The following is a 26,220-nucleotide window of genomic DNA, read 5'->3' on the forward strand; positions in this document are numbered from 1 at the left end:
AAAGAGATTTAAAACTCCTCTTCTTAAGAGCACATTCCACCAACCACCAGACATAACCTCCACTAGCAGTTCTGACCCCCCTTCTCCTTTCTCCTTAAAGAAACTTTAAAAACAGGTACAAGGTTTTTTTTTTTAACTGTTATTATTCTCTTAAGTCAAAGATGTTCAATGTTTTATAAACTAGTAACCAAATGATTAATATTTATGACAATCAAACTGATGCTTATATTTGCTGACTTGTAAATATCAAAACATGGCTTTTACCCATAATGTCCATTCCTTGGGCACTTCAGAGACAGTGAAGAATCAGGGTAAAGGCTGCAAGTCAAGAAATTAAGGGCTTTTCTAATGCTTTGCTCTAAGGACTAAAATTCAGGCCTGTGGCATTAGGAGTATGATACAGGCCTATCAAAGTTTTCTCAAATTATCTTCACAGACAGCAAGAACGTGAATACAAGAACTATGTCCAAAGATATCAAATAACCTTAAAAATATTATTCTGCTATCCCTCCATTCAACGCACTTTAGATATACTCCACTTTCCTTCATATGTGACCTACCTCTAAATAAGCATCCACCATAGATAAATAAGCAAAGGTCATGGGCCAGCCGCCACAAAAAGCCTATCCTTCACCCAACCTGAATGAAAGTAGTGGAGGATAAAAGGGAGCTATCACTGACATCATCTGGAATGAGAGAGAGAAAATGCTAAGCCCTGCATCGTCTCCATCCTTTACTGGACTGGAAAACAGTCCCAGAACTGGGTGGAACAGCATGAGAGAAAAATGAGATGACGCTGTAACAAGATCACTCTGTTTTATTTAAGTTGGCTACCTTAGGTTTATAAGGTAAAATTTCTGCAATTGGAAGTGCCTCAAGAATATGGAAGAATAAAATGTTCCCTGAGGAATAAAAAATCTGTTAATGAATTGGGCACAGATGGGAAGTAGCAAACAGGAAAAGAAAACAGTTTGGCTACAGGACCTAACCCTAATAAGCTGAGTGAACCAGGGTGCCAAAGCTGTCCTAGAAATACAAACATCACTGTGCACTTCCAGATAACCTCTCACTCACCTAAGTGCCATCCTCTACTAAAGTCACAGATGGAGCCAAGCAGAGTCGTGTTGCAGCCATGTACTCTAAGTCTACAGGAAAGGATCATCACTGGGAAAGAAAAGGCAGAGTTTCTCCTTTTTCCCACCAGATGAGGATGGGTAGCTGGTCAGCGGTGAACAGTATTAGCACAACAGTAAGTACACAGATATTGGCTTTGGTCTCTCCTTGAGAATAACTATGATTTACTTCCCTGAGCCACGACACACAAAAACCCTTAGAAACCCACTTACATGTTAGATATCAGTTTGCAAGTGTGCTGGCAAGTGAGAATTTTCAAAGCTGGGTGATATAAAGTATAAATCCTCAGGCTTGTCCGTTTGAGAATTCATAAGATATTTCTGCTACAGACTAGGCTAATAACCTCTCCATGTTTGAACATCTCATATTCTCTTCTCGTACAAGTATTAATCTGGCTCAACTTAATATTGACCTAACGTACCACATCCACTCTCAATTCATCTGATAATTACCAAATTTGTTCAATTCAGAATGAGGCTACTATAATTGAAACTTGGAATCACCTTGAGAACTTTAAATGTCCCCCCCCAATTAAAAAAATCAAGATCTTTCAGAAGATGCCACCTCAAAAATTTATTCCTCCTGTTGCAGCAATGGCACTTGCCATCTAAGCACTTATGGAAGTTGATGATATTGGTAGTCCAATAAACCAATTACCCATCATTCACATCTTTGTGGGGTTTCTTCCCCCTTGAATCTAGGCTGCACATGTATCTTGCTTTAACCAATAAAGTATGAAGAAAGTAACTCTATGACAGTTCTGAGCCTTAAGAAGCCTTAAGAAGACCTGAAAGCCCCCACTTTTGCATCTTAGGGAGCCCTGAGCTGCCATGGAAGAAGTCAGACTCTGCTGGAGAGACCTCATGGAGAGACCATGTGCAGAGGGAAAGGCCCTAAAACTACATGAAAAGAAAGAAAGACCCGGCTGTCCCATCATTCCAGCTAAGCCTAACCTTCCAGTCAACCCATCAAGGCATCAACCATATGAATGAAGCCATCGTGAATGTCCGAGCACCAGCCATCATCTTACTGCAGCCATATGAAAGACCCTAAGAACAAGACTGAAGAGCACCCATGCGGATGAAACCCAGTCAAGTCACAGGGTCTAAGAAATAACAAATTGGCTGTTGTTTTAAACCATTATGTTTTAGAATGATTTGTTACTTAGCAATAGATAACCGAAAAAGCAAGAAGAGAATTAAAAGGATTCCGATTGTGTAAGGTAGTTTACTTTTTTCATTCCCTGCACAACTAATAATACTTTTTCATCAGTCCTATTCCCTAATTCAGAGCCACCACTATAGAATATGACATTGCTAACCAAGTTTTCACCTTCTTGTAAAAATTCTTTAAATAGAGCTGCAGTTGGAATCACGTGTATAAACGGAACAAAGGATCCTAATAGAAACTGATGTTTGAAAGAGTTAGGTATCCGAATGCATTACTGTTGTTGCTGCTGCTACACTCACTTTTCCGGCTGGTGAACATACGGCAGTTATTCTTCAGAGCTAACTTGCCAACAGAAGGTCAAAACACCCTGTCTAAACACAAGACTTACAAATTTCGGATCTTAAGTATGATGTCATGTCTTAAAATGATAAGCTGGCAAAGAAAATAAATGGCATTTTGTAAAAGATGTGCACAGTTTTCATGTTTACGCTACTTAAGATGAAGGTTCTAATAAGTCATCGGCTATGTTCCTTTAAAGGGAAGTTTTATAACTGAGATGAATCACAACTGCAAAAGATCAAAGTTAAAAAACATCAATGATGCCATGGGGTACTTTTTAATCTTGTAATGAGTGATGATCATGTGCTCTTATGAAGTTAGTCCAACTGCCAACGCCAGATGTGTATATTAAGAAAAGAAGTTGTTTGTGATGTGACAGCACCGGTTCAGCTGCCAGAGACAGAAAACATAGAAGGATAAAACCTTTCAGATTTTTGAGTGAAAAGCAAGTTTTGGCAGATGTGTTAAACATGGCCTCAGAGGGGGACACTGGTGTCATAGCATCCTTTCTTGGATTTTTATTTGCTGTAAACAAATTGTATTTTCATCAATTCTGCACAGCTGTCCCCAGGCAGCATGAATACCTGCTCAAAACACAATTTATAACACTTATTAGTGTCATTTACTAATGAACAGAAATTAGTAAAGCCATCTGCAAGGGAAAAAAATAATACACTAGAGAACAGAATCTAGATTGTATCTATTTCCTGGAAGCATACTATAAGCAAAATTCTACAGCAAACTTCTGACACTGAAGGAAACTACTGTAATAACAGCTGACACTTAATGAGCACCTACTACATGACCATTTTACATACATCATTTAACATCTTTGTAGCAACTGACGAGAAAGATACCACTAATGTTATTCTCATTTTAAAAGATGAGAAAACTAAGGCAAAGAGAAGTTAGGTTACTTGCCTACCACCATACAACTGGTTAATGGTGCAGCTAGGATTTCAATCCAGACAGTCTGACACCAAAGCCCACATCCTTAATCACTACGCTATACTAAATAAAGAACCAACCAGTTAATCCAGAACTTGTCCTTGGTCAAATAGCTGATCTACCAGAAATAGTCTTTTTAACATATACTCTGATTTTTAGACAAAGGAGTGAAATTCCCTTAACAGGAATCAATAGTACAAAATCATCAACTCCTTCAAACCACTACAGAAATAAACAGATGTATATTATTTCTACAACAATCATAACTTAAAGAATTAAAGTTTTGTAGAAGAGGAGGATAAAACAATTGCATTAGTTGTCGTTTTTTTCTCTCCTCAGGATAACCTTTTTCTAAAGCCCTTCTCTATTAATGGTCAATAAAATAAGACTTTGAAATTGAGAGCAAGAGTTGGCAAACTACAGGTGTGCTAAATCTGACCTATCACCTAGTTTTGTAAATAAAGTTTTATTGAAACACAGCCACAACTACTTGTTTATGTATTAGCTAAGGCTGCTTTTGAGCTACAATGGCAGAGGTGAGTACTTGTGACAAAGATCATATGGCCCACAGAGCTGAAATCATTTACTATCTAGCGCTTCACAGAAAAAGGTTGCTATCCCATGTTCTAGGGGATTTATCATTTAACATTATATATATGCACCAATCAATCAAAATCCTACTATACTCAAAGATGAAGAAAATTGAAAGTCCTGGGCATTTGCTACAACTGGAAGTCTCAAAATTAAAGAACAATATTGAAAAGGGTTCTATATACAAACATTTAGTGCCTAATATAACCAAGAGCAGGGCAGAAGGAAATAATTCAGCACAGAGAGTCCAGGTCGTAGGATTAAGATATTACTGATACCAGATCCAACCTTATATCCAGACAGTTGGCTTGACAAGTCACGTCATGATGTCATAGAATCCACATGACATTTTCACATATATTTTTGATTCATGAGAAATGTTACTCAGGCTGATGATCTACAGCAGTAGTCTGCCAGTTGAGATCTGTATCTGCTTCCCCCCTCCTACCCACAGCACTCTCTGCAACACCTACAGCCTGAACTCATGTCACACATATACCAACTACCCCTGCTACCCTTAATCCTCACTGCTTTCAGAGCACTTCTCTGTCTTTACAGTGCAGTGAACCTATCAACAAATTAATTCTCCCAACATCCTTTTTAGAACAAGGTTATGTCAACCTCACTTAAAAGAGAAGTGACTTTCCCAAAGCTACCCTGCCTCCTCACCTTCTGCCACATCTTTCATAATAGGGCAGCACCACCTTTCCCCGTTTCCTCTCCCAAACATCAGCTTTTGAACATCAACTCTTGATTGTATGAACACATACACATGCACAGACACACAGACATACACACACAATAATGGTTTTTCCAAGAACTGAGAAAAGCAGCTGAGATCGGCAGGAAACATCTTTAAAAGATAAGTATAAGCTAAATGTTTAAAGGGCTAAATGTTTAAAGACTACTATTCTGCTTTATGCACTATTAAAATGGATGACCCTGCCTTTTCAGGAACTCAAGTGTTAATTAGATAAAATGTCAGAAGATGTCTTCCATCATAAGGCATCATCCAGATTTATGTCCAGAAGTCAGGCAAAGCCCCAAACCAGGCAAGACAGACCTGCTCTCTTCTATTCACCTGCACTGCATAACCACGGGCCCTTATGATCAGAGACTTGGTATAACCAGAGATGTGTATGGCCACTGCCTAATAAGACTTTCTTAAACTGAACAGACACAGGACCAGCACTGACCCAACATTGTGAACCTGGAAGAACGCCATACACATGAAAGGAAGGGAAAAGAAAAAACTCGAAGACTGGCTTTTGAGGCGGGAAACCTCCCTAGTTCAGGCAAGCAGTCAGCCTTTATGAAAAGAGACAGCCGCAAGAGTAACGAAAGGCACCGTGTGTTCTCACTACTAAAAGACCCGCCACTGGGTAGGGGCAACTTCACCAGCCCTTTTCTCTCAGTTTTAGAGGAAGAAAAGATATGGCACTCTCACTGTCTAGGCAAGTGTATCGTTATACAATAAATATTTCTGCCAGCTGTACCCCCACCACAAAACAAATTAAACTCTCTAAACATAATAGCTAGGTCTCCGGTGTATTCACTCATCAAAGTCAAAGTTCATAGAATTTTTAATGTTGTATATATCAAATAATCTTTAATTTCTAAACGCATCTAAATGCATTTAAATATTGTTAAGTCGAGTTTATTTAAATCAGTTTTGGGGAATGAGGGGAGGAAAATCAAACCCGTTTCAATTTAGATTGAGGAAGAAATGTACATTAGCCCAAATGGATTATGTGCACTGCCTGAAACTGATGCTGGTTAAACACTCTGGATGTCCAGACAGATAAACCAAGGTGGATTTAAACCTGGTTCGACTCTATCTGTTAAGAAAACTATCTATAACAATTACTAGAACATGACCAAACAACAGTGTCGTAACAAGCAAGTTATCGTTTGCAAATAAATTCTTTGTTATTAAGCAGTGTGCTCTTTATAAAGGGAATTGAGTGGGCGAAGTAAAAAGTTAAAACACATTCTTAGACCATGGGAAACATACACAAATGCTCTTTGACTAAGCTCAAGATTTTTCAGTTTATTGTTTTCTTCCTCAGCTCTCATAGGTCTATTCTGCCCTGTCTTTTGTGTACAGCAGATGAGCAGAATTTCTTAGAAAATAGTTATGGTGAAAATAATTATTCACTCACTTCCCAAAGTTATGTAGGCCTTAACAATTTCGTGGCAAAAGTTAAAAGTGTAATTTTATTTTCTACTAACCATGAAGTTCTACTAATTGCAGCTTGCAAACTTTGCGAAGAAACTATTTACATGAAAGTAACACTAACTTATTTGGAATAAATTCCTCACAGGATCCCTGCGAACTCTACTACCATTTCCAACAGAAAGGCAAGTACTTACTTCTGGGTTCCCGGGGTCCATCCACTGTAACTTTAATAGCTCTGTGATAGGTGGCTACTTGGGGAGGATTTGTGAAGACAGTTATGGTCAAGGTGAAACTCTTTCCTGCAGATGTAAAAGGGGGAAATCCATAGTGAATATAAAAAGATAATAATGATGATAATATAGCAGCATGGATGTCCAAATTGCATTTAAGCATCTCTGAGGAGGTAATGAAACAAAGAAGAGAGTCAGGACTCCTTTTTCTAAATTAGAAACCCTCTGATGGCCACTTTAAAAAGTTACTAAACTCACTGAGTGTTAAGATTATCCTCTTGCAGTACTATAAAAGAAGGCTACAATTCCAAAAAAGAAAAAAGAAAAAGAAAAAAAGCCTGCTCAGTAGCAACATTTGTAATGAAAACAAAAACCCTGGTGCAGTTAAGGAGGGTTCTCTTTCTTTCAGTTTTCTCCAACATCAGAAACACATCCAAGCATAGAGAATTTTAGAAGACTATATTTAGGATTAGGTCATGACCCCCTGAGAGAACAATAGTAAATCACTGTTGATTATGTTATTTACTTCACATGGCTTTAGCATTTCATTTGCTTAACTGCACTACAATAAGAAGATGAAAGAGGAGGGTTCTTATGGGAATCATTTTAACAGGAGCCAGTGTCTCCTGTCCTGGCCTTAATGTGCCTGTGGTATGATGATTTCATCATTACTGGAACAAAGTTTTTCTCCTCCCTGCCCACCCCTTCCCTAACATACATCCTTGTTGTTAAATCTTAAAATAACTCCCTGACATCGACTTATTTTTTTTTTTTGCTAAATGTACAGGACATCTCCCAATATAACTATGAATTTTTTGCTTTTAGCAGAAGATGTGCTTCATTGAAATATTACATCTGATGTTTCAAATTAATGAGCTAAAGGTGATGAACGGGGTGAGCGAGGGGTGGTTGGGAAGGAAGACATGGAAAAGTTTGCAGATTAGGATGTTTGCTTTCTCCAGAGGAAGATACCAGACTGTTAGACAGGCTCACTGACAGTTGTAATCAGTTAGATTTGCAACGGTTAGTCATGTCAGATAGTCAAAACTGCAAACTGTTACAAGACAGGAAAAGGTGGGCGTGAAACAGTGACTCAATAAAACATTCAGCAATCTCAGGCCAGTGTATTCGTTTAGTCTGCTCCTGTAACAGACCTTTAAAAAGTTCATTCTGTTTTGCTTTGTGTTTTGGTCAGAGACTGCTTTTCCCTTTACTGAAAGCTGAGGGTACTAAATCAAAACACAAATCTTAAACAATATGTATCAATGCAAAGTTTAATGCAATCTTTTCAAAGCTTAATATGGAACAGGTTATATACAAGGCTTAATGTAGAACAGGTCTTTGACTGTCAAGTCTAGTGAATGGGTTTTCTTTTCAACCCAGACCATGCAAGTTCCTAAAATAAGTTTAAGACACACATCATTTGTTACTCAGTATACATAGTTTTAAGTCTCTTTGGCTATACTTTTTCATGGCCAAGACAAAAAAAAAAGGAAAGGAAAGAAAACACAGGAATGTGGGGCGAGGGGATGAATATTGATTAGAAACCTAGTAAGTGACACATTATCTCATTTGAAGCTATCCAATTGGATTTATCACTCCAATTTCACAAATGAAGAAAGTAAAGCCCAGAGAGGCTTAAAAATTTACCTAAACAGCTAATAAGTAGAAAAAAAATCAGGATCTGAACCCAGTTCTTCTACCCTAAAATGAATGCTCTTCTTTTTAACATCGATAGAGAACATGAAAAAAATTAATAGGTAATTTATTTCTACATGTATTGCAATAAGCTCTATAAGATCAAGAGACAGTAAATATAAATTTACTAATATAGTATATCGGCCAGAAGGATGAAAGTATCTATTCTTAAAGTGTTATTAATATATTATAGTTCATCCATTATATATTGGATGTTACTTGATTTAAGTAATTTAACTACCTCATTAGGGAACAGGATTTATTATAAACATTAAGACTAACCAGAAGAATAAGGCAGCCAAGAGTCTAAACTAGTTATAGAAAATTTAAAGTCCACAGAAATGAAGATTAGAATGTTGAATAGGAAACCACTGTATCCAGGTCAGGACCTCAAAACAGTAGAAAGGTCTGGATGTGTGCATGGGCTGAATCTTTAGGTTGAAAGTTAATTTACATTAAACCATAAAAAGATGCTATTCTAGGTTAGATCAATGATTGTGAGCCAGGACTGAATTTCTAACAGTGGCTGGGAGGGCAGCACTTGGAAGGCAGTTGTCATCCATAGCACTAATCTTAATAAATCAAAGATAGAAATATGTATACATGTACATATACACATATATACATATAAATTATCTTTAATATCTGTAAATAACCTGCTAGAGCTACTGTCCATTAAATTATCTCAACTAGTTCTAAGAATATTTCTATTTGAGACTTTTATAACTTACTTAGGCTATTAAAAGTCACTGATGCTTCTCCCAAATTCAGAGAAACACCTCATGTAGGAACAAAAGCCAAATAGAAAATTCACCTTGTTAAGTATAAAGCATCTAAGTGTTCAAAGCAGAACCAATTTTCTATAAAGACTTCTTTTAAAAAGAAGTGGATTTTTGAGAGGAAACAGGTATTTAAGTATAAATATGGTCTTCTAAAATCCAATCCTAAGGATCAAAATGTACTTTAACAACTAAAACAAAAATCAAGGAGGTTCCTTCCACTTCTTATTGCTACTTCAGAAGGAACACGAATGAGATGTTTGAGAAACTTCCAGAAACTACCACCTAGCTAGGTAATTGGTTCTTCACCTTATAAAATAATGATACATTTCCTAAGTCAAATGTTTCTGTATTTATGATTTCCTTAATTTAAAAAAAACTTTTTCCAAATCCCATTTTTTTATCACTTTCCATAAATGATAAAAATTCAGGCACCTACTTAAAAATGCAGGCTCTTACAGGGAGCTAGCTAGATAACCAACTGTGTTATCCATAGCTTCACCTAGGAACTCATTCTGCATATGTCCTCAAGACATATATTTTCTAAGATAAACACAGGAACTGTCATTAAAAGACAATTCCAACCTAATCTGAGAGGCTGTCAGGAATAGCCAGGAGGGGTAAGACTGTAAACGGGGATTGTACCATAAATTGAAAAAGTCCCATGCCCTGTGTACTGAAGGGGTTTAAAAATACTTATAAATTAAAAGCAGCATGCTTGACGGCAAAAGTGAGGAAGTACACCAAGAGAACTTAAGGACCAAAGTCATTATAAATATTTGTTTAAAATATAAAGGCAAAAAAAGGAAAAGTATTAAAAAACATAAGCCACTCCTAACTTTATGGACGTTTCGCTGATGCTTTACTTTTATTCAAAGCACTTCCAAAAGTTGTGGTCATCAGATAACCTATAAAGCCAAAGTAAGTAGTGATGTGACTCCTCGATAAATTTAAAACTGTTTTTCAATTTCTGAGAGTTTATATTTCTACTAGTGAAAAGAAAAACTGTAATAATTTGAGGAACATGGTACTATTTTTTTAAATGCTACTGAAAATAGAAAATTTAAATAGCTGGGAAAAAAATACAGTGGTAGCAGCATGTTGATCCAGACTTAATAATTTATTAAGTAATATAGAAGTGCGAAAATCAAAGAGGAAGCTGGAAAGAGTCTGTTAGAAAGCAGGTCAGGTACACAGGCAGGTTAAGTGGTTTCCTGCCACTAAAAACTGAGCCATTTTTTTTCAAAGTGATATCTCTTATCACTATTCTCTGTCCTTTTTTACTCCTTTCAATTTGATATTACTGTTTCCTTTCATATAATATTAATGTAGTGATATAAAAATCTATTATTAGTGATAAATCAATTTTTCTTTTTTTCTCCACCCGCTCCCCCTACCCTCGATCTAAGTCTCAAAGACAAGTCTGGACCAATTTCTCCATCCTGCCTCTGGCAGCAGACTGTAGCATTTCAGATCCTCCACCAAGTCCCGGCTGCTTCAAAGGAAAAATCCTACTTTCTTCAGTTAAGATCATAAGAAATATAGGGGGAGGGGGTCAACTCTGTTTGGACATAATTACACTTCATCAAAAGAAGCTTTCTTCATCTTCCATGCGTGAAAAGTCTGCAAGCAGTTAAGTCTGTCTTTTTTTTTTTTTTTTTTAAATATAAAAATTGCTATTTGGGAAACCAGCCAAAACTCAGAAAGCCAATATAGTAAAACAGTGCACACCCTTTGTTTCTCTTTGAAGTTTCTTAAATAAATATGTTGAGGGTTTACAAAGTACACTATCACTTTGCCATAGTTTCTACTCAAATTGATCAGAGAAAAGTTATGCAGCATCTATATAATACAAAAGCAAGATAAATGAAAACACTAGTGTGAATCTGTAAAGTAAAATATAGTGCCGAATCTTATATATACTAAAATTCATTACTCCAATTAAAAACAAAATAATATTACAGAAAAATAATGATGTAGTTCAGAGCATACAGGTAAATCATCATGCTCAAATTTTTCTTGATTCTTACTAGAAAAAAAGAGAAACTTTAATTGTACTGTGGACCTGCACCAATAACTGAGAAAAAAAAAAGAATGCAGACACACACATATACACTTCACACCTAATCAGTCAACAGTGAGATAGGATATGTCTTTTTTTCTTTTAATGAAAGTAAACTAAACCTGATACAGAGATAACCCCTTTAGTCTTGACTCTACCAGACTCTGAGCCTCATTTTATTTCAAACAACCACTCAGTGACAGTATCTCATTAGCATGCATCATTTTTTTAAGTTAAAAAGTACAACTTCTTGGCCCTGTTCCTAGAAAGTAAACTAAAACTACTCATCGGAAACAGCCTTGCTTGAATTTCCCTTATCAAGTTTTTACAATGGTAATAATTTGACATCTGATCCAAACTAAAGAGCAATTACTGAACATGGTTTAAAAATTGATGCTTCTCATTTCCTAATTCAAACCTGGGTTGAAATAACTCCATAGGTCTTTATAATTTATTTCACCTCAATTCTAAAGCAGTCTATTTTTTCTCTTATAATCGAAATACTTAAAATTGAAATATTAGATTCAATAAATAAATAAATGAACAGAATACTTCTAATGAATGGCTATTAAAAGTCTCTCTATAGAATAAGTAAATAAAGCCAAAAATTGGTTTCCTTAGAGACTTTTTTAAAAACATTAAGCCCGTTTATAAAATAGTAATGAAACACTAAAAGGGATTATTTTATATTTTATATTTTTAAGGACTGCTATAATTTGAATATGGATTCAGATGGCAGAAACCCTTAAATAATGTGGAAATATTTTGAGTCTGATCATTCATCTGTCTAGGGAACTCTATATAGCCATTGTAACATAAGTAACACATTATTCACTTATTCAAATAAAAAAGCCTTCTATAAAAATAAAACTGATTTTTAAATAGATTCTTATTATAAGAGTAAATTAAATCATATAGAGGTAACATATGTGATAAGTGAGCTGCATTATGTTAGTTGTCCTTGCTACCCCTTAGTACAAAACTGACATTGTCAGAAAATTGATCCAGTGCATTCCTTTTTCTTTTACCTTTGCCACTCAATTTATTCAGTTATTTGGCTCTTCATAATTCAGAACTTGAATCTCCAACTGGTCTTCTCTCTACCTCTTATGCTCACACCCAAAGAAATGAGGAACAAGTTTTTCTGAAAACACTGTTTGAATATTCAATATCATAAAACAAATTTAAAGGGCCTCAGTACTCAGAAAAACACTCAATTTCATCTGGACATATTTAAATAAAACCTTCAGTAATTCTATTCAGTAGAGGAGGGTGCTGATTTGTATACAGACTAGCCTTGATTTCATCAGAGGATCCTAATGTGTTTATCCCATTACCAATAATAAAAATCAGAGACCTACCTCGTCCACTCCGTCCCACAAATCTCAGATCGTTGAACCTTGCTACTTGGTTTTTCATAACAGCAGAGGCATTTCGGAGCTCGGCAGAATAATTTTCATCATTACCCGCCATGACAGTAACCACAGTTCCATCTGGTACCTCTCCAAGGGCTACTACCTACATAAAACAGGAAACACAGCAGCAATAATGGCACATCAGAAAGCTTAAAAACTGAGAATATATTCTCATTGTAAATGATGGCTCTTATCAGGACTTAGTGCTCTAGTCCAGTAATGGCAGATAGCAATGGATCATCTGCATATGGGTTAGAATGCCACTTCAAACAGACCAATGTTTCAGGGTCCACCCATTTCAAAGGCAGGCAAAAGCTTCCTTCATTTGTTGTTGGATTCTTCATAGAAGACATGCACATTTTTATTAAATCCCCATGTTAAGCTGTCCATAGGAATTACGCCACAGAAGGAAGGCTGATGCCCCATCTATAGATTGCCTTGTACATATTAAGGCACCACCTGTCCACAGCCTAGAGGTGTGGTCTCACCCGGATCACAGGCTGAAAAAGAAAGTCAAGTCAGCTCTACAGGAGAAAATATTTAGGTGACACCTTGGAGTTCCTCACTGTATGGAAGCATAAACATAATGTGGTATCCAGAACTGCATTTCATGTCCTTACTTTGGGCTAGATATTGTTTTTAATCATAAGGCAAATAATCACTAAATGCCCACTCTGGCATAAGATCCAGTGGGACATACACAGCCATTAATAAGCTTAAAGTCTAGGTAAAGAATAAAGATATTAAATAGGCTGATAATAATCACTGACAAATAAGTGATATACACAGAAAATATACCATTAGACAAACTTCTATTCTGTCTTGTCCCATCTGCCACCTTGGAATGACACATTTGCCTCCTTAATCTTCAACAGGTAACTTTCAGAAGATTAACTCAGTCAAGTTAGGACCCAGAATAATCAGTCTTTGAGGCTAATAAACATTTTCACTGCTCCAAGGCTAGGGATCACACTTTTAACCAGGGTCAGCTAACTCGAAAATGAGTCCCTCTGATTAACATGGAGGCTGGTAAGGGAATGTTGGTGCAGAGCCTTCATTGTCACATATAAAACACAATATTCTTACTCCATTACCAAGACTCTGCCCTTTGAAAATGTTCTTTCTTTCAACTAACTTCCAGGATCCTATACTCAGATTATTTCCATCTCTTCCTCATTCAGCTTCCAGACGCCCTCGTGGTGATTAAATAATTATTCCAGCTAAAGTATCCCTCTACTCTCTGACATAACACATATATGTGCTTGCCTATCTAGCAAATATACCACTCCCTCCTTCCTACTTCTAGTGCTACTCCCTCCTTTGTCAATATTTCTGTAAGGCAAACCCAAGCATTTAATTCCATGCTTCCAATACAATTTGTATATACTCTGATCTAAGTAGATTTCTCAGAGCGTGATAAAACAGACACTATAACTATACTTTAGGGCTGAATTTCCCCCACTCATGAACCCTAGCCCAACACTTTTCCGCTATACTCTCTGCTCCAGCCAGGAAAATAACCAAAGAAAAACTCGTCAATATTTTTTTCACCCTTACTTTTTCTCTTAGTCTGTTTTTCAAATCCACTCCTTCTTTAGCACTGTTATTCAGTTTAAAATCCTAAAGCTTTCCTTAAATTACAGTATACGCTTCCACAGCATCACACTGTACTAAATAATCCTCCTTTCAATGTGAATGTATTAATGATCTATTTACTCCTTTTGATACACTTGACCAAAGCTGTGAGTCTCACTCCTAAGGGTCCAGATCATAGCAGACTGGAAACTGTATGAGAGAAGGGACTTCATCTGTCTTGTTTGGCACTATATGCCCAATTCCCAAAATAATGCCTGGCACATAGTAAGTGTTTGATAAATATTTTTGAAATCAATAAATGAAAGAGCTCCAAAAAGAGCATCATTTGCCACAGATAACAGTCTGTGAGGCTACCAGATAAAACTCTAAGAGAGAGAACCAGTTAAAGGTTGAGTCAGCATCCCTCACTAATAGCAATATGCCTTTGCTCCAAACTAGTTTTCTAACAACTTTTTCCATCCCAGAGGAGAGGGAATCAATCCAACTATCCTTTACTCAGGGTATATGGTTATTCTATTCAATCTGAGAAGCCTCCTGGGTCACGGGTAAATCCCTTGAGAACATGACTTCCTCCCTGCATACTTGATTTAGTGCCTCAAGTGGCTACCGACTATAGGTAATGATGCACTCCTGATGGAGGCAATGTGTTTTTCAATTTTTCAAATTCACGATGCCAAAAATGTGAACATTTGAAAATACCGAAATAATTGATTATGCTTGCCAGTATTCATCTGAATGTTTGACATTTTTTACACTCAGCATACTGCATTTTAACACCTGCTGTGTGGCTTTCTATGTCAAAGTAAATATGGAACCAGTAAGCATATTACTAATGAAGGCAAAAAAGTTGTACTATTTAGAGGAGAATGAATGCACCAAAGATCAAAAGGCCCCACTTTTTTCCCACCTCTGCTACATATCTGCTATGATCTCATGCAAGTAACTGCATCTCCAGGAACCAGAGTTTTCTAATATAAACTAGAAAAAAATTTTAAGTCTCTAAAATGTGGAAGATACTATATAAGTATAGAGTATAATTATAATGATGTACTTTTTTGTAAGATGAGGAGGCTAACTTCTGTTCCAAGCCTGCTGTGTGGTAAACATTACTTATGAGCATCATTAATGGATTCAATTGAATATATAATTCTTCACTTCATGTCCTGAGATGTTTCCTGTTGCTATCAAAAGATAAAGGATGACTTCTGATGGGTTTCAATCCAGTCTGGCTAAATTTCAGGAAAAAAGTAAAGAAATCTGCCCCAATATAAAGAATTTCAAGAGCTCTGGGACACTATTATTTTACTGCATATTTTTAACATAATGGGGTTTTTTTAGTTAGAAGAAAAGGAAAATTGATTCAATATGGAAAAATATGAAAGAAAAGATCCCTAAGAGTGAAATACATAAGTCCATTTTACTTTGCTTAAGCATAATAATGACCATATTAAATACTGGTATGTCTTACATATGACATTCAATAACAAAACAAATAGGTAACCACAAATTGCGAGTCTTCTATGAGGCTTAGAACTTGGCCTTAAAAAAAATGCTAACGTGATATAGTGACAACTTTTCCTGTTATGGCTCAACTTTATTTTAATGGCTAAATATATTGTTTTTTTCCTGCTATTTACTCTACCAAATCAAACTGCCTAATGTTTTTCTGAGGAAAAAAAAGAAGGAGTACTGTATTTGACTTTATATCAATCAGAAACATAATTATATGTTTGAGAATTTTTTTAAAAAGTAGATCTCTGAAGCTGAAAAGTTTCCCTTAGAGATTCTCAACTGTGTTTAACTAAAAGAAAACCAAAAGAATCAAGAAATTTTCAAACCCAAGCAATGGAAAACATTTTAAGGGGTAGAGAAAGAGCTGTCAAAAATCACTCTTTAACTAGTTAGGAGTAAGCACACATTAAAATTTGTTTCCATACCACCCAATACAAAGTTCTGTTCTGCAAAGAATTTGTGCTGAAACTTTAACAACTACATTCCTTGGTGTTTTTAAAACATAAAATCTACAAATTCAAGAAACTTCATGAGAAACAGGGAAGTAATTTTATGTCCTGACATTTCAGAATTAAGAAAGAAGTTCCTTTATTTAGCACACCTCACTATAACTAGCATTGAAATCACATGCTACATCGCTTGTACAAAATGAAGGATATTTAATTCTAGAAATGCTACTGAAATTTTGTATGTGACTCCTTATAACTAAATCTGTGAATTACTCTTAAAGAGGAGCAATAGAGAATTAACTCAGACCCTTGAAATCGTTTTGCGGTATTATACAGAAATAAAAATTGCCCATTACATTTCCATGGACATAAGTGTAGTCTTAACTAATCAATTATCCTTACAGACCAACTTCATTTGGCACACTGTACTTTTAGCAAACTTGAAATATAATTATTTTTCAAGATAGAATCTTATCAAATCTCTCCCTGAAATAAAAAGAGAGGTAAGGGAGTAATTGTAATAAGAAAAAAATGTTATTCCTATGATAATTATTTAAAGGTAACTTTAAATAAACTACCCAAACTTTCAAAAACATTACAATTAATTTTTAGAATTTAAGCTAGAATTTAGGAACATCCAACTGAATTGTAGAGAAAAAAGTAAATATAATATAAAGTATCGTTTCATAATTTAAAAAATATATATTAAAGAGAAATTTGATGTAAATTATTTCAATTTAAGCCAGGAATTTATGTGTCATGTATCAAGCTGGTCGAGATCATGTAACAATGGATATTCTGAAAATTTTTTGAAATACTAGAAACAGCAATGCCAAAGGGGAAAAAATAATGAAAGATATCTTATCCTTCCTGTTTTCAAATGTAAGTTTTATAAAAAAATTTTAAATATGTTTTCCACTAAGTATGTTTCAATTACCTTACCAATTAGTTTCACATATTCAATCCTAATATTTTTAATTTTACACAATTTTTAATACATTTAAAGGCATAACACAAAAATGTCTCCACACAACTGAAATCTATTATTATTTACATAATTTTGCATAATGATTCATAGTAGCCTTAATAAAGTTTTAACAAATATAATAACCTGCTTTTCTTTGTTTAGGTATAATTACATTAAAAAAGACAAAAACATAAAATCTGATCATTAAATATATACAGAAAGTACACTTCGGTAGTGTCAAATATTTACTAGTTACATACTTGCTTCTGAAGAGAAAAATGGCCAATAATGTTGAAAAAAATTATTTTCAAATAGAAATTGCTCCATCATTTTGAAACCCTACTTATGACAAATATTGAAAGCTGTCATTAAACATACAGACTTAACTATGAGTAATAGATCATATATCTAAAAATGTGTTTTCTTTAACATTGCCAGAAAAACATATGATACTGGTAAATATTAAGTCCAGTGTTCTCTAACTTAAAACAGCGCAATACTCTTGCACTACTTTTAGTTTTAAAATATACATCTGGACTTAAAATTTCTGCATAGTGTTTCAGCTTGAAGCTATTTAAAGCAAATGAGTTATGAACCCTGAACACCAGGCTTCATGGTGGCAATACTGAGACCCCTAACTGTAAGGGTGCTACTGGATAGAGGGTTGACATATTCTCTCCACTATTTCTATCTGAACATTACTTATGAGCTTAATTTGCAAACTGCTTTTTTGTCACTAGAATTGTTGAGGATAGAAAGGCCTGGGATCCTCTAATAGTGTGCCTTAACTATTTTAAGCTTTCAGTGAGATACACCTGAAAGAAATGTTAAAAATATTTATTTCCATTTCCTTGACACCTGGGACTAAACATTTCAAAACTGCAGAACTTTGTTAAAAATACAACGCTAATAAACACCTTTACATATTTTAAAGTATACTAGTTGTTTCTGCATTTTTACACGTCACGTAGAAACAAATTAAGTATTCTTTTATAATCCCCAAACAAGATCAGATAAACAACACTAATTCATTACTTATGATTTAATACATTGTCAATATCATTTTGAAGCACTATTTTAAATTAACATATCAAAACACAGTCTATTGAATTCATTTCTGATTCTCTACAGTGCTGAGCTCAGTGTCACAGGCATAAAATATGGGCTCAATAAATATTATATTGATTTGAATAACGGATTTCTCAACAATTAAGCTCTCTGCGTGTTTTTTTTAAATATATTTACCTGTGTGTTAGCTATCCAACAATACTATAATTAACTTTGTATATAGCTCTAAATATCATAGCTAATTGCTCTCACTTTTAAAACTGACTTCTTCATACTATTTCTCCATTGCAAATGTATTCAATTTTGTTTCAAGTGTAGAAAGCCCACTGCCCTCAGGCTTTTATCTCAAAGTGAGGTAAAGAGAGGCTGTCGTTACTAACATTCAGAGGAAAACAAAAATTGTTGTCAAAATCTGAATTTTTCAAATATCTACACATCTTCAGCAGAGACAAAACTTCTATATTAAGTAGATCTCAGTTATCATCCACTGTTTGAATTTTGTTAAACACAGGTATGGGAGTGAGAAAACATTGAGAGTCAAGTTTTAGGTTAACTCAATTTATTTTTCAATTAATATAAATTAAAATATTTAACTTAATGGCCATGTGTTATCTACGGTTTTGTTTACTGGTTACAAGTAAAATTACTCTGTAATTAACAACATGTATGATTAACAGCAAAGAAACCAATTTCTCTTCAAAATAATTTAAAAGGGCGGTGGTGAGAAAACAAAGACAAGCAAAATCTGAGAATAGGTCCAACTATATTGCATTATATCTTTATGCCAAAAACATCCTAAAATACTAATGCTCAAAATCAATTCAGCACCATAAAGTAAGAATGGTTCAAGACAGTTATACCTTAAACATGTTATCGCAGAACAAACGGGATGTCGAACATCAAACATCAAAATGATATCTTGAAAAACGTAGGCATGTACCTTCAATTTTCACATACCCTGACTTATGGCTTTGTATAGACAAAATATCTACTTATTTGTATTATTTGCTGTTTATATCTAGGTTTTTGTTTGTGTTTGGGGTTCTCTTTGGCGGGGGGGGTTCGGGGGGCGTGGAAATAAATGTCCACTCACACATAAAACTAATTAGAAAATTCTGGGCCCTTGGACGATGAACATTTTAAAAGATAACTTTTGTATGGAAATCTGAATTTCCACTATATTCTCAGCTTTTTCATATTTCAAGGAAGAAAACAATCTACAAAATGGGTGCTTTGTAAAAGGAGTAATGAGACGGTTTTTAAAAACATATATTTCTGGAGCCAACTGCAAAATGAAACTTGCCTCAGAATGCCCCATCCCCTTTCCATAACAATTCATACTGATTTCTGTTCTGATATAAGACCTAGCGAGATAACCAGCTCTAATTGACCTGGACTCCTCTTTCCTTCCACCCCACCCACACACGGAATCTGAATTAGAGCGTGGGGGGATGGGGGATCAACAACCGGGAACTGCCAGTGGCGCGTGGGAGTTTGGCCCCAGGGTCCAGAGTGGAGGAACTGGCACGATTCCTCCCTTTTTCACTCTTCCCTAGGCCTTGCCTCTACCCTGCTCTGCACAGATCCCAGAACCCAGGGATACCCCAGCCCACCTCAAGAGTTCAGAGGCTAGACAAGGCCGGAAGCGGCTTTCCGAGAGTGCTCCTCTCCCTGTCTGGCTCACCGCCCCCTCCATCCCGGCGTCTGGTCCCGCGAGCGAGAACTGCCCGGGAACCCGGTTCCCCATCAACTCAGCGCGCTCTCGGCCCTGGGGGCTCCGCGTCTCCCCCTGGCGAGGGCTGCCGGGGGCAATCCGGGTCGCATTATGGACACTCAGCTGGCTACTGCCAAAGGCTCTGGACCCTACAGCCTCAACCTGCCGAGCCGCTGTCGGCGACTCCCGCTGCGGACACCCGCCCTCAAACTAACGGGCCAGGCGGGCGGAGGAGGCCGCAGGGCGAGCGGAGGGCGCTTCGAAGCCCCGGAGTCACGCCCTCTGCGCCCGGGCCGCGGCCCGAGCCACCCACGATCTTACAGAAACAACAGGGACCTTTGGGACCCAAGCCCCTTAAAAGTAATAATAAGACAAATACGCAAATTTTCACCTCAGATTTCAAGGCGGGCGAACCGAAGGCATTTCACAGGTTTCCCTCATCCCTCCAGGAGGGGCGAGGCGGGAGCTCAGTCCCGGCGGGAAGAAGCAGCCCCAGCGCCCGCCCCCTCAGCTGGCCGGCGCCTCCCGCACTCGAGGGTCCAGCGCCGGGGACTCCCGGGCTCCCCCGCCTCAGGGCGCGCGGTGACCCCGGCGGCCCCGCCTTCCTCCCGGTAACGGGAACTGGCGCGGATCTGCGAGCCTAGCAAACGCACCCGTACTGTCTCCACCTCACACGCTCCCCTAGTTCGAAGGTTTGCTCATGACCCTCTTGGACACCGGTTATGCGCTGCCGCCGGCACCCGGCACCCTGCCTGGGGCGCTAACGCCCGGCGCCGGCACCCCACGAACAGAGCCCGGGAGGGGCCGGGTCCGCTGAGACTCAAGCGGGGTCAGAGCAGGGGCCGCCGAGACGGGCGGAGGGGCCTTCGGCTAGGAGGGCTGAGGGTAGGAGTGTGCGGAATCCTGGGGAGGGGCGGCGCGGGCAGCCCGCGGTGCGTGGTCGGCCGAGATGCTGGGGCAGGAGGACGCGGGAGTCCGCCGGGAGAATGCCGGGGATCCTCACTCCTGGGGGTGGGGGTGGGGTGGAGCAAGTGAGCAGGGGCCGCCGAGACGGGCGGAGGGGCCTTCGGCTAGGAGGGCTGAGGGTAGGAGTGTGCGGAATCCTGGGGAGGGGCGGCGCGGGCAGCCCGCGGTGCGTGGTCGGCCGAGATGCTGGGGCAGGAGGACGCGGGAGTCCGCCGGGAGAATGCCGGGGATCCTCACTCCTGGGGGTGGGGGTGGGGTGGAGCAAGTCCGGGCGGCGACACACAGAGTGGGCACCTGGGGGCTCTTGGGGGAGGGGAGATGGCTCAGAAGAGTGGCTTAGAACGTTGGCCGGGAGACGAGGGGTTATGAACGGATAAAGGGGGCAAGGACTAAGGTGATGGCTCCGAGCACAGGTGGGAGAGGGAAGGGTCGGCGCGGCGTCACTGAGCCCCGAGCCCACTGGGAGATCCGGAGGAAGAGGGCCATCTGGGGATCCCTCGAGTCAGAGCTCCTAAGGTAGAAGGCCTTGGACGCCGTCCGGGCCCTGGCCCCTGTGGTCCTGGAGACGCCAGCGGGCAGGTCTCGCGGCGCCCGGCCGGGGGCGGGGGGCGGCCGCAGTTTCTTACCTTGAAGGCCACGGGCAGGGTCTTGTTGCAGCGCCAGTGCGAAGGCAGCACGGAGCACAGGAAGTTGGGGCTGTCGGTGCGGACTAGCTCGGCCGGGTGGTCAGCGATGATCTCCACCATGGTGCGGTTGTCGTGCGGCGGCCGCAACCGGGGTACCGCGGCCGCTGCTGCCGCTGCCGCCGCCGCCGCTGCCGCCGCCAAAAAAAACTCCTGCTGCTGCTGCTGTTGCTGCTGCTGCTGCTGTTGCTGCTGCTGCTGCTGTTGCTGCTGCTGCTGCGCAGCCACCACCGGGCTCACGTCGCTCATCTTGCCGGGCTGCAGGCTGCTGGAGGGGGGGCTGAAGCGCCGGCTGGTGCTCGGATCTACGGGAATACGCATCACAACAGCCACAAGTTAGCGAAGTGGCCGGGGGAGGGGGAGGAGGGTGGAAATGAGGGGCGAGGAGGAGGAAATTGGGGGGGTGGAGGCGAGACGGGGGAAAGGAGATGGAGGTGATGGGGTTGAGGAGGTGAGAAATCAAGTTCGATGAAGCCGACTGCTGAGCGGAGTCTGACGGGGGCCAGAGGTGGCGTTGCGGAGCAGTCGGGTTGGCGGGTAGGAAGACCCGGGAGGCGCAGATCTTTGCCGGAGCCTTTGGAACACCCGGGGTGGCAGCTGCGAACGGATGCGGGGATGTGTTTGGCCCAGAGAGGCGGGGGGGCTTCAGTTTGCCGCTTAGAGCAGGGTCCCTTGGGGCACCGTGTCCTGGGTGCGCTGGCGCCCCCTCCCAGTTCGAGTCCGCCGGTGGATTTAGCAGTCCAGCCCCGGGGCCGGCATAGCCGCCAGCTGCCCGCCACCGCTGCGCAGCGCGCAGCTACCCAGCCGCAGGCGTCCGCCCCTCTGCCGCCGCCTCCTCCGCAGCAGCCGTCGCTCCTCCCGCCGCGGCTGCCAGTCCGGCTCCTGGGCTCGGTTCTTTCCTTTCCTTTCTCCTCTTCTCGCCCTCTCACCGCCACCTCCTTGCATCCACTCCCTCCTGCTATTTGCAGAGCTCCCCTGACTCTCGCGCTTCAAGGTGCCAGGAGGTAAGTCGCCGGCAGCGGAGCTCGGGGCAACGGATCTTGAGCCTGCGAATCGCAGCCGCTGCCGCCGCCCGCCGGCCGCGAGAAGGAGCCCCCCAGGCGCCGCGCGCAGCTTCCCAAGCCCAGACAGGCGGCCCTGGTCTAGGGAGATCTCGCCTGGTCGCCTCCTCTTGCTTCTCCCGCCTCCCCCCAGGACAAGGAACCCCCTCTTGGTCGGATCAGGCTGAAGCTGAGACGCCAGAGAGCTGCCGGCTGATCTGACTGTCGTTATTTTTCGTTGTAACTTCAGGAGAGGAGGAAGGAAAATTCTTGAGCGTCTGTGCTGACTTCTCAGCACTCTTCACCCTTCCCCCACCCCAACCCCCACCTCTGCCGGAGCGACTCTCGGGGTAAAAAAGATTTTGAAGGGTTTGGGTGTTTTTTTGTCCTAAGTGACACAAAGAAATGGGCGGGGAGGGGGGGACGCGTCAAAATAGTTTTTAGACACTCAAGTGGATGGCTGGACACTTTTTTCTTCTATATTCATACTTGTCGTTCCTAAAGAATAAGGATTTTTTTAAGGACTGGAAAACTCATCTTGGTGATTAAAATAAGTTGCAAAAACCCTTCCTAGGGAAAAACCCCAGCAGTTTTCCATCAATTTCAATCTTTTATTAAATCTATTCTGCATCTTAAACTAAGTAATGTCTTAACTTTCCTCCCACCATTCCCGGGGGAAAAAAAGTAAAAATACAAAATAAAATATGCAAAATGCTTCAGTGGCTATTTATTTATGTATTTATTTCTCAATGTGGGTTAAAAAAGCGACTTTGGATCCCCAAAAAGTTGTGGTCGAGAGGATGAAGGAGCGCGGGGGGAAAGCGGCAATTTTACCTAAAATGTGGTTTTTGGAGGCTGGGATTTCTAATGATTAGGTTTTTGTGGTTTATATAGACACGACTCTGGCTGAGGCGATCATTACGCTGATGAGAGTCACAAGCACGTGGGTGTCTCCAACCAGCCTCAAACTCTGAACCCTCAAAACAAAATAAAACAATGTGCGGCGCCCGCAGAAGCCGGGAAATCCGCTTGAGGCTACTACACCCTTAAGAAGGGGGCACAAGGCCGGCTCCCCTCCACGTTGTGTGCTGCTACGTTCCATGATTACTGTCAAACTCCTTTAAACCTTTCAGAGCTTGAATACGTGTCTGCAAAAAGAATCATCAGTTGTCAAAGTTTCAAAGATTCCTAATAAGGTACCTGACACAGTAATAAGTGATTTTATAAATAAATGAAAAATTGCAATGCCTCCACCTCGGGGTATTGAGGAAGAGAGTTGAGTCATTATTCATCTCCCGCCTATCTTGTTTACACACTTCACGTCCCCATCGTTTTTATTGCTCAGCGCAAACGCCTCTCTCACCCCAGTAGCGACCTGCCACGACCCTCCCTCTGTTTTTAGCATTGCTCCCACTCGCTGAGCGGGCGCCGGGGTCTTCGCTTTTGAGGGGCCTGGAAGAGCTTCGAAAGTGGGAAGGGGGCGCGGAAGAGGGAACCTTATGCCTGTCACGGACTTTGGAGCCCATATCAAGCTCAAGGTAAACTTGGAGGGCTACAGAGTTCTGTGACTTGAAGACTAGGGCTGTCCTCTATAAAGAGATGCGCCGGCGACCGAGGGGCTTCCAACCGCGGGAGCGGTAGAGGGAAAACGGATGGCAAGGCGTGCGACCTTGTGGGAGTTAAGGATGGGGTTCAGGGGACACTGCTCCGTCCTTCCTCTTTGGGGCTTTATTTTTACATTCCCTTTCTCCGTTCAACAGCGCCAAGCCTCGCTCAACCGTCTTTCCCTTTCCCAGGTTTCTCTCCACGTTCTTGCCTTGCCTTGCCTTGCCTTTAAATCCACCTCACCGCTCCACAGACCCGAGTCTCCTCGCCGCGCCCCTCTAGCCTCCCCGGCCTTCCCATGGTCGCCTGCCACCCTCGTTGACTTGGAGAAGCATTCTGCACCACCCACTATGACACCCCCTCCCCAACCTGACTCCTTGTCCTCAGACTACTGGCCTCCAGGTCCTGGGCACTGCGAGGGTGCGGGAACCCACTAATCCAGACAAACGATGCGCAGCGAAAACTGAGCTGTCTCCTGCGCCTGCGATTTTTAATTATCTTTTCGGTCACAGGGGAGAGCTCTAACCCTGGGCACCGCCTCGCCGCCTGCGCGACCAGGGCCGAATCTTCCCCGAGCCGCAGGCGACCGATCTGTGAAGGGAAGCCAGGATTACCCTTCAAAATAATAATAATAATATATAATAATAATAATAAGGACAACGAGACAGCATCCATCCATTACTCTCCTACCTTACACACCCACTCACATGCACTCAGACGCACACTCTCGAATATTCGCACACTGGCACTCATAAATACATATATGTAATTACAACTCACATGTAATTTTTTTTCTTTTCTTTCTTTTTTTTTTTTTTTTTTTCCTTTCAGTCGTGGTTTTATTTTGGGCACGTTGTACCACTGTCTAACAAAGATCTCTGACTTGTTCTTTTTTGCTTTTAAAGGTGTGGCAGCTGCAAAGGAGGGGAGAAGGTACAGGAAGTGGATTACTTCTGTGGTCAAAGGCAGATAGAAATTCAGTAACTACCATAGTAGGTGATATGCCACCTTTTCTGGGGTAGTCTTTATCCTTCCAGGAAGTTCACAGAACAGGGAGCCCCTAGAAAATTTGAAGACTCTAAATAACGGTCAATATTTCAAATATGGGCTACCAGAAAAGGCTTTTTTGAATAAGAAATTCTGGGCACTTTGAATTTAAGTAATCAGTCTTGGGGACTTTTCTTTTCTTTCTTTCTTAATCGCTGTTTTGTCCTTTCTTTGTTTTACATGCAGGCCTCGGTGGTTGGGCACTTTGACTTCAGATTTTAAGGACAATTTAATCAATGGTGAATTATTTATTTTAATTAATCATATCCGGTAATGCAGCTTTATAACCTTCCTTGGGCATCCTCCCTCTACTTCACATGTCACTGAAACTAATATAAGCAGCTCTTGGAAGTTTCTAGTCTTGGATCTCTTAAAATATCCTACAGTTATTTATAATGTGGAAATGAAATTTTCCACTGAATACCCTAACAACATTTCAGGTATCTGGCACAGCAGATTTTCAGTCTCCTTTCAAAAATATCCTCTTGCTGAACATTCACACTTTCAACTGGAACTGACTGAGCCTGGAACTGATGATGTCTTGGCTCAGAGCATTATACTTAAAAGAAGAAAACATTTTTACAGACCCCTAAACCAAGCCTCTCCTGGTAATAGTAGGCATATAGGAAAACCTTGAAATTTTACATATGTGTATTTTGTGTTATAGTTTGCATGATCTCACTCAGGTTTAGATTTTCTTCTACCCCAAAGTACTTGGAAAAAAATCAACCACTAGATTCCTCTTTAGAAATATTTATCTTCTCTGTCGTATATTATGGCATAAAAAGAACATACATTTTTCTGAAAATATGGCTACTCTGGAAGATACAAGCATAATTTCCCCTCTTCATTTCAACACTTAATCTGTTTAGTAACAACACCTAGTGATTCTGATTTTCCAGACAAAGAAAATGAGATGTGAAATGATCAAGTTATTTATCTAATCAAAGAACTCAATCCCTCAAACTGGGAACAAAACCCATCTTCTTTCATTCAGATTTCATCTTCTAACCCCTATATATTATTTT

The 26,220-nt window shown here is 40.2% G+C and overlaps 1 protein-coding gene and 1 long non-coding RNA gene across 8 annotated transcripts in view; one reads left to right on the forward strand and one right to left on the reverse strand.

Annotated features, from left to right (window-relative positions):
- The window catches only part of RUNX2 (runt related transcription factor 2), a 224,687-nt gene extending 201,991 nt beyond the window's left edge, over window positions 1-22,696 (reverse strand). For 5 of the 7 annotated variants that reach the window (XM_025042940.1, XM_025042942.1, XM_006926484.3 and 2 more), the window contains exons 1-3: window positions 21,444-22,695; window positions 12,492-12,648; window positions 6,556-6,660 (exon numbers count right to left, since the gene is read on the reverse strand). In XM_025042940.1, the coding sequence (XP_024898708.1) occupies window positions 6,556-6,660; window positions 12,492-12,648; window positions 21,444-21,821 (640 nt within the window). In that variant the 5' untranslated portion in view covers window positions 21,822-22,695. Of the gene's footprint in view, window positions 1-6,555; window positions 6,661-12,491; window positions 12,649-21,443 lie in introns of all 7 variants that reach the window. The other 2 variants (XM_025042939.1, XM_025042938.1) reach the window with 1 other exon arrangement.
- On the forward strand, window positions 22,414-23,255 carry LOC112474620. The gene is made up of 2 exons (XR_003044496.1): window positions 22,414-22,504; window positions 22,695-23,255. It is a non-coding gene; the product is annotated as an uncharacterized LOC112474620 (long non-coding RNA).
- Window positions 23,256-26,220: the final 2,965 nt, after the last annotated feature.

Source organism: Pteropus alecto, unplaced genomic scaffold, assembly GCF_000325575.1.
Source record: "Pteropus alecto unplaced genomic scaffold, ASM32557v1 scaffold7, whole genome shotgun sequence".
NCBI lineage: Eukaryota > Metazoa > Chordata > Mammalia > Chiroptera > Pteropodidae > Pteropus > Pteropus alecto.